At 33.3% G+C, this 8,298-nt stretch overlaps 1 protein-coding gene and 1 long non-coding RNA gene across 2 annotated transcripts in view; both read right to left on the minus strand.

Annotated features, from left to right (window-relative positions):
- Window positions 1-5,315, minus strand: part of LOC107675265 (tumor susceptibility gene 101 protein-like) — a 17,069-nt gene extending 11,754 nt beyond the window's left edge. Inside the window, exons 1-7 of the mRNA XM_016469547.1 lie at window positions 4,989-5,315; window positions 3,992-4,079; window positions 3,859-3,924; window positions 3,615-3,778; window positions 3,384-3,510; window positions 2,491-2,548; window positions 2,214-2,308 (exon numbers count right to left, since the gene is read on the minus strand). Of these exons, the coding sequence (XP_016325033.1) occupies window positions 2,214-2,308; window positions 2,491-2,548; window positions 3,384-3,510; window positions 3,615-3,778; window positions 3,859-3,924; window positions 3,992-4,079; window positions 4,989-5,030 (640 nt within the window). The 5' untranslated portion in view covers window positions 5,031-5,315. The remainder of the gene's footprint in view (window positions 1-2,213; window positions 2,309-2,490; window positions 2,549-3,383; window positions 3,511-3,614; window positions 3,779-3,858; window positions 3,925-3,991; window positions 4,080-4,988) is intronic.
- Window positions 5,316-5,767: 452 nt separating this feature from the next.
- On the minus strand, window positions 5,768-6,462 carry LOC107675264 (uncharacterized). The gene is made up of 3 exons (XR_001632583.1): window positions 6,377-6,462; window positions 6,164-6,258; window positions 5,768-5,850 (listed from the first exon to the last, which is right to left on the minus strand). It is a non-coding gene; the product is annotated as an uncharacterized LOC107675264 (long non-coding RNA).
- Between the last annotated feature and the right edge of the window lie 1,836 nt (window positions 6,463-8,298).

An 8,298-nucleotide genomic window follows, 5' to 3' on the forward strand; every position in this document is an offset into this window, starting at 1 on the left:
CTTGGAGAAAATCAACAGCAGTTCAGAGTATGAAAAGACAATGCAGAAAAGCTGAGCGGATGTGGCAGAAGACGAAACTTGAAATTCACTACAGTATCTGACAGCCTTCGTGCTTTCAATGTGGAGCTAGCCACAGCTAGACAGAGTTTCTTCTCAAACCTTATAAACAGTAACTTAAACAACACTCGCACTCTTTTTGCTACTGATTCCCAGTGAAATGCTCTCTGACAGCAAATGCAATGATTTTGCTTCCTTCTTTTCTGAGAAGATGAATAATATCAGGAAGGCGATTAGCACATCCTCAAGTTATGCAGAGGTCAGACAGATTCGGCTGCAATTTCAAAAAGAAGTTACTATGTCTGTTTTTGAAGCAATTTATAGCAAAATTTGGAAAGAAATAGTACAGCACCTTAAATCATCAACCTGCTATCTTGACACACTTCCCACATCTTTTTTCAAAAGTGTGCTTAACTGTTTAGAAGCAGATCTCTTAGAAGTGGTGAACACCTCACTTCTTTCTGGGACTTTTCCAAACTCCCTGAAAACTGCAGTTGTTAAGCCCCTTCTGAAAAAGAGCAATCTTGATAACACCATATTGAGCAACTATAGACCAATATTAAATCTTCCTTTTATAGGCAAGATTATTGAAAAGGTAGTTTTTAATTAGCTGAACAACTATTTAAACTCAAATGAATACCTGGACAATTTTCAATCTGGTTTCCGACCGCAGACAGCGCTCATTAAGATAATAAATGATATTCGCTTTAATTCTGATTCTGACAAAATATCAGTGCTGGTACTACTAGATCTTAGTGCTGCGTTTGCCAAGGAAATAGAAGAAAACTAAATTATGAAATCATTCTTGGGACAGCTGCAGCTCATCCAGAACGCTGCTGCCAGAATTCTGACTATAACCAGAAAATCTGAGCATATCACACCAGTCCTCAGGTCCTTACACTGGATTCCAGTTATATTTAGGATTGATTTTAAAGTACTTTTACTCGTTTATAAATCACTCAATGGCCAAGGACCTAAATACATTGCAGATATGCTCACTGAATATAAACCTAACAGACCACTCAGATCATTAGGATCGAGTCAGTTAGAAATACCAAGGGTTCACACAAAACAAGGGGAGTCCGCTTTTAGCTATTATGCCGCCCGCAGTTGGAATCAGCTTTCAGCAGTTGGAATCAGCTTCCAGAAGAGATCAGATGTGCTAAAACATTAGCCACATTTAAATCCAGACTCAAAACTCTGTTTAGCTGTGCATTTACTGAATGAGCACTGTGCTACGTCCGAACTGATTGCACTGTATTTTATGTATAATCATTTTCTATTTTTAACTGTTTTAAATTAATTTAAAATCATTTTTTTTAATCATTTTAAAAGTATTTAAATTCCTTGTGTTATTGTTGTGATTATTTTTTTATTATTATTTTACTTCCTTTTATGTAAAGCACTTTGAATTACCATGTGTATGAAATGTGTTATATAAATAAACTTGCCTTGCCTAATATAAATTCAGAGTAAATGCTACAAATATAGATTAACTCAGGTTCAGATTGAATGTTGCAAAATCAAATGAATTCAGATTCAAACTGAATGCTAACAATTGCTCTGATTCCAATTCAGATTAATTTACATTAAGACATAATGTTTGTTAATTTAGATTAACTCATACTCATACTGAATGCAGTCAATTTAGATCAACTTGAATTGTTGCCAATTTAAATGAATTCAAATTCAAAATAAATTCTAGCAGTTTAGTTTAACTGTGACTCAGATTTAGTATGGCTGATTCAGATCAACTGACTGAACGTTGCCAGTTCAAATGAATTCAGAATCCACTTCAGTTCAGCTGATTCAGATTAACCCAGGTTCATATTTAATGGCTCTGATTCAAACTGAGTACTGCCAACTCAACTGAGTACTGCCCTTTTTCATACTCAGTGTTGCCACTTCAAAAGAACTCAGACTCAGATTTAGACAGAACATTGCAAATTCACATTCATACAGATGCAGATTAAATTTGGTCAATGCAGATGGAAAGAGGGCTAAGAACAAACCTGAAAAATGAGCTCTCGGGCCTACAACCTGGGACTGAAAATGGAATCCACATTGCTTATTGCAGGATTACTGCGATTTTCAGTATAATTGTATATGATGTAGTGCAACTAAAAACTGAGCCAAAGGCAAACATGCCAACTCACCCACAGTAGTGACGGGAGTCTGGGAAGTGTAATGTGCTGGACCGCCTGTGGCAGGATAAGCATTGCCTCCTGGGTAAGGGTAACCTGGGTAACCACTGGAGCGGACACAAATCATTACATAACCAATTAATCACGCTCTGTAATTACAACACAGTTTTTTATACAAAGTGTTTTCATATCATGAGTGCTGGAAATAATACAAATGACTTTAACAGGTTTATTAAATGTTGATCAGACTGTTGCATGTGATCTTTGGTCAGACTGAAGGAGCCATTACCAGGGGTTTGGGTTTGGCCCGTAGGGAGATACTGCTGGCATTCCTGGCATATAGGACTCTGGAAGGAGGAGAAGGACACAAAACAAACACTTCTAAATGAACTACTGGTGCAGGGAGACATCTGCTGTTTAAAACAGGTATTACTTTGAAAATTGGGAATGGTTAATTGATCATGAAAAGCTTATTTAATATATGAGTAATCTGAGATAAAAATTAAATCACATGAAAGTCAAAATTTTCAGTGCCCAAAATATGTGGACATAACATCCTCATAACAGATTAAAGTTTCTGTTTTACAACAATGCAGCCTATAAGGACATACAGTATCTCCATGTCAAGAAATGTCTCTGTCCAACTGCCAAAACCAAAAGAGAAAATAAGCAATTAAGTTTCCTTTAAAAAAAAATTTAAAATGTAAAAAGTAAAAAATTAAGTCTATTTTTAGTATTAAAGGGGTCATATGATGCTATTTTAAAGATCATTATTTTGTGTATTTGGTGTAACAGAAGAAATAAAGTAAACTGAAATAAAGACAAAATAAAAATATTGAAAAAAAAAATTAAGTTGAAACTAAAATTTTAATTTCTCAATTTAACTGAATCTAAATGAAATAATTTTAAGTTCAAACTAACTAAACAGAATTGCAAACTAAGTACAAACTAAAACTGAAATAAAATAAATGAAAGCGAAGTTGAAATATAAAAACGATGACTAAAGCCATATAAAAATGACAAAAAAACTACAAAATTACTCAAATTTTAAAGTAAAATTTAAATGAAAACTGAAAATATAAAAATAAACTAATTCAAAATATAAATAAATACTATAACATTATACAAGTAATTCAAAAATAACACTTCTTGTCAGTTGTATTGTGATGAAGCCGTGCTTACGGTTCGGGGGTCCGGCTGCTTGGAAGGCCTGGTAAGGAGGTTGTGTGGTGGGTCTGGAGAAAACAGGCGGCTCCTCACCAAACACCACAATCATGACCTGGATGAGCCCGTACAGATCTGACTGAGGCTGACGGGCCAGGAGGAAAGAAAAGAGCATAAAACGTGATATTTTTATTCTATGAGGCATGAGGAAAAATCTTGATACTAGAATGTAATAATCCTGAGTTGTACATGCTTCCACTCGTGCAGGTATGGCAGGTAGATCTTGCCGTTGGCGTCGATGTGTTTGCCGGTCTTGATCATCATCGCACTGGTGGGCTTCACAAAACATATCGGAGGATTGTAGGGATAGGTATCCAGCAGCCACAAGCACACGGGAATATTGTACACATTCCCTGAAACAGGAAAAGCATGCATGGCTGAATGTTATAATGCTTCCTTTATCTATAACACTATAAGCAGTTCTCTAACCCACCTCTATAACTAACCGGAACAGTTCCTGTGAGGCTCATCAAGTCTCTGGACAATCCGTCATTAAACACTGTGAAGGAAGCATCAGTTATTGATGGAAAACTCAAAGAAACACAGATAGGATGAGAGAATCTTACCGTATGCATCCATAACAGGTTTGAGGTCTTTGTACTGAGAGATGACGTTTGTTATCTCTCGGACAGTGAGATCTTTGTATTTGTATTGCTGGAATATAAAAAAAATTATATAAATAACTCCCAAAAAATTATAAAGCCTCATCACAATGAAATGTATGAAAATATATTGAATCAACATGACATAACAAATTATTTAAATATGCATTTGATAAGAATCAGTTTTTTTATATACAAAAGTTTGCTTATGCTCTTAAAGTTATTATAAAATATTAATATAATTATTTTGACTTTCAAAAGGTAAAACATATGAAATCCAGTATTTTAGTACATCCATAAATACAGACAACCTGCCAAATACAGTAGATAAACTGAACTTTAACAAAAATTACAATTTTAGGCTTTGCAACTAACTAAAATAAATAAGCTGAAGTCGAAGTATAAAATCACTAAAAACTAAGATAAAGCTTAGCTAAAAAACAGAGAAAAATTCTATATGGCAAAAGTATGCAATATACGTAAATATATGGTACAAATATACTTTATCATTTATAATTATGTTTACATTAACAAAAATAAGAATATACAAAAAAATCTTGATGCTAAAAACTATTTTCTTTACATAAATAATATTCGTAATATTCTAACATTCTTATTTATAATCCCTTATGTCTTCATCACAATTGTATGAAAATATATTCAATCAAGATGCCACATAAAATTATTTAAATGTACATTCAACAATGATCTGTTAAGCGTTATATGTGTCAAAATGAAAGTTATTATAAAGTATTAGCATAACTATTTTGACTATAATCCTATGACAAATACCTCAGTATGTAAACACAAATAACCTGCCTACAGTGTGTGTATATATATATATATGAGATTATTTTTCATTTTGAAACTATAATACCAAATGCTCATTATATTCTTCCCCACTCAATATAACTAATGTTATTCAAATTAAAGAGTAAACACCAAAAGGCACGATACTGACCTTCAGCATCTTTTTAAGAGCTCCTTCGTTGACCACAGCCATGATTTATTACACAAATATAAATAAAGACACTAAACTCCTGCGAAATAAAAGAATAAATGTGTGAAATATACGAGCGTGTGTGAGCCCAGGCCAAAACACTCCCTTACAGTCGCCTGCTGTCTGACACAAACACACTCTAAACACCTTAATAACTCATTAACATACTCCAAATAATAGCTACTTGATGAGAATTCAATAAATGTAGGAAAAGTCGACTAGCATTCATCTCAAGGAAGATAAACAAGACGAGCGGCGCGAGCGTCACTACAGCAGTTTCACTTCCGGTGGGAGTGTGTTGGGATTTAAAAAATAAAAGTCTGGCAAGTAGTTTCTGTTTAACATAATAAATGACGCATTCATACGTTACAATTGATACTTTATGATACGCGTTTTAAAATATATATAATGCCTGTGGTCTATTTTATCATCTTTTATTTGTCATTCTCATAGTTAAGGTTGGTTCACATTGTACTGTTATTATGCATAAACCTCCACAGACAAAACCAACACTGGCAAGTCTTTTTTAATATATATAAATCTTGTTCATAAAATGTGAGTGAATATGACGTGATTGTTATTTATCTGCTGTGGGATCTTTGTTTACCACTGTTTATATCTGCATATTTACTAGTGCTGTCAAACGATTAATCGCATCCAAAATAAAAGAAATAAAGACACACACATACAGTATATATTTTGTAAATATTTATTATATATATATTCGGTTTCATTAAGCTCGGAGAAAGGAAGATCGTCCTCTCTCTGTCCAGCGTCACGTGTGAGATTTCCTCAACTGAGCGTTTCTGATAAGCAGAACCTGCTGTAAAGAAACATAAATGTTAATTTTACCTAATTATCCACACAAATGCAACAACAAAACAATGCAGCAACCGTATCAAAATGCCATGTTTTTCTGTTGTTTTACAGTGTTGGTGCACAATGGTCATTTCCAGTTAATCAAAACATAAAATCACATCAACCTTTGGACACTTTATCATATTTCAAATCACCTAAACTAGGTCTAAACTGCATGTTTATCTGTTTCCTTGAAGTAATAAGGACAGAGAAGGGATTCAGGAGTGAAGCTGCTCTACACAGATATGAAGAGGAACGAATAAGGAAACAATACTCACAATCTTCTGGGTAGACGCAAATGCAGAGGAGGAACTTCACTGAACACGGCCTTCATAAGTCAGCCACAAACTCACTGGAATATTGTAGAGTTTCCCTGATGCACAACGTGTAGAAGTGTTTTGTTCGGTGCATTCATATACATATGTAATAACACTCTCTTTCTTGACCGTAAAACAGAAGTAAAGGCCAATTATCTTTATAGTGTACCTTACCTTCATAAAACACCTCAATGGTTCCAGTCAAACCGACCAAGGTCCTCGCTGTGCCATCATTAAAGACTGTGAGGAAATTACAGGAAAAATACAAACTGATTTCCTTACAGAAATAAGTAAATTCTATGTATTATGAAAGTATTTTTAAACATACACTTTTAAAAAGGGTGAGTGGTTCTTTGTAACACATTTAAACTTTTCTTTAAATAAAATAACTGACAAATCACTGTTAAAATACTTTAATGTCATCAAGCAGTACTAAAATGTGATTTGCATGTAATATTTTTCAGGAAGTTTCTGTGAAGTAATTTATTAATTACATCAAATTAAAATTAATTCATGCTCGTTATTGTCAATGTAAAAGTAAAAAAAAAATTATATATATACTTTTTATATTATTTGTTTATTTTTATTAAAATATTGTATTATTTTAAAATTATTATATAATTATTTGTACTAATTACAGTTATATTATTATTATTCAAAGCACCAGAACATTGTTATTTGTGTATATCATTTTTAAATGTGAATGAATATGTTGTGATGCCTAATTGTAATATCCCATATATATATATATATATTGTTCAAATAAGTACAAGCTAGAAAAGGGAAGGAATAAATAAAGAGAAACACACACGTACACACACGTATACACACACACACACACACACAGTCAAAAGTATCAGTAAGATTTGTAATGTTTTTTAAATAAGTCTCTTCTGCTCACCAAAGCTGCACTTATGTGATGATTTCTGAAGGATCATGTGACACTGAATACTGGAGTAATGATGCTGAAAATTCAACTTTGATCACAGCAATAAATTACATTTTACAATATATTCACATAGACAATGGTTCTTTTAAATTGTAATAATATTTCACAATTTTAAAGTATTTTTGATCAAATAAATGCAGCCTTGGTGAGAAGAAGAGACTCAAAAAAGAGGATAAAAACCTACTGACAGTAATATTTCAATGCCCATATTATTACAGTTTTTTTCAACTGCTTACACACATTATCAAAACTTTGCCTCTGTTTTTCCAAAACTTTACACACAAATCTAATTGCACACACAAAATGCCTCACATCTTTCGCAAAATGAAGCACTGCATTCAAAATATCACAAACACATCTCAAAAGCAAACATTTGCAAACACTTTTGCCATAATATCAATTCCTGTTAGATGTTTGTGTGTTACATAGAGAATTGTGTGTTGTGTTTTGCAAAAAGTGTTTTATAAAATTGAAAACTGAGCCAAAGGCTGAGAATTAGTGTATGGTTCTGCAGATTTGGTGTGTGCTTCTGCTGTTTGAGTGTCAGCTTTCAGAAACTGTGTGACGACAAGTAAAGATTTTGTGTGTAAGCAGTTGAAAAAACCCCTGTAATTATTAAATAATACATTAACCATCCACTAAACAGCCACACGGGGGTGCTATTATCTCCCCAATTATGTTTGTCAAACGATTAATCGTGATTAACCGCATCCAAAATAAAAGTTTTTATTTACATATTTGTGTGTACTGTGTATATTTATTATGTATATATAAATACACACACATGCATGTATATATTTCAGAAAAAGATGCTGTTTATATATTAAAGCTGCAGTCCGTAACTTCTTTTGGTTAAAAATGATCCGAAATCAATATTTGAGCAAGTACATAACCAGTCAGTGTTCAAAACTATCGCCTTACTTTAGCCAGATTCACAACGGTTAGCTTATAATAATGTTTTCTAATTTGAGTGGTACGGGTAGGTTTTCGCAGGAAATTCGAGCAAGGCACTGCGTCATTACGTCACGTCTGTAATAGGGATGCAGCGATTAACCGGTTTCACGATTAACCGCGCTTTAAAACGTCACGGTTAATTAATCGTAAAGGTTCCGCTAAACCGAGTGTTTCTGTTACACGGAACGGAACT

The sequence above is a fragment of the Sinocyclocheilus anshuiensis genome, unplaced genomic scaffold, assembly GCF_001515605.1.
Source record: "Sinocyclocheilus anshuiensis isolate Anshui unplaced genomic scaffold, SAMN03320099.WGS_v1.1 scaffold532, whole genome shotgun sequence".
Classification (NCBI taxonomy): Eukaryota; Metazoa; Chordata; class Actinopteri; order Cypriniformes; family Cyprinidae; genus Sinocyclocheilus; species Sinocyclocheilus anshuiensis.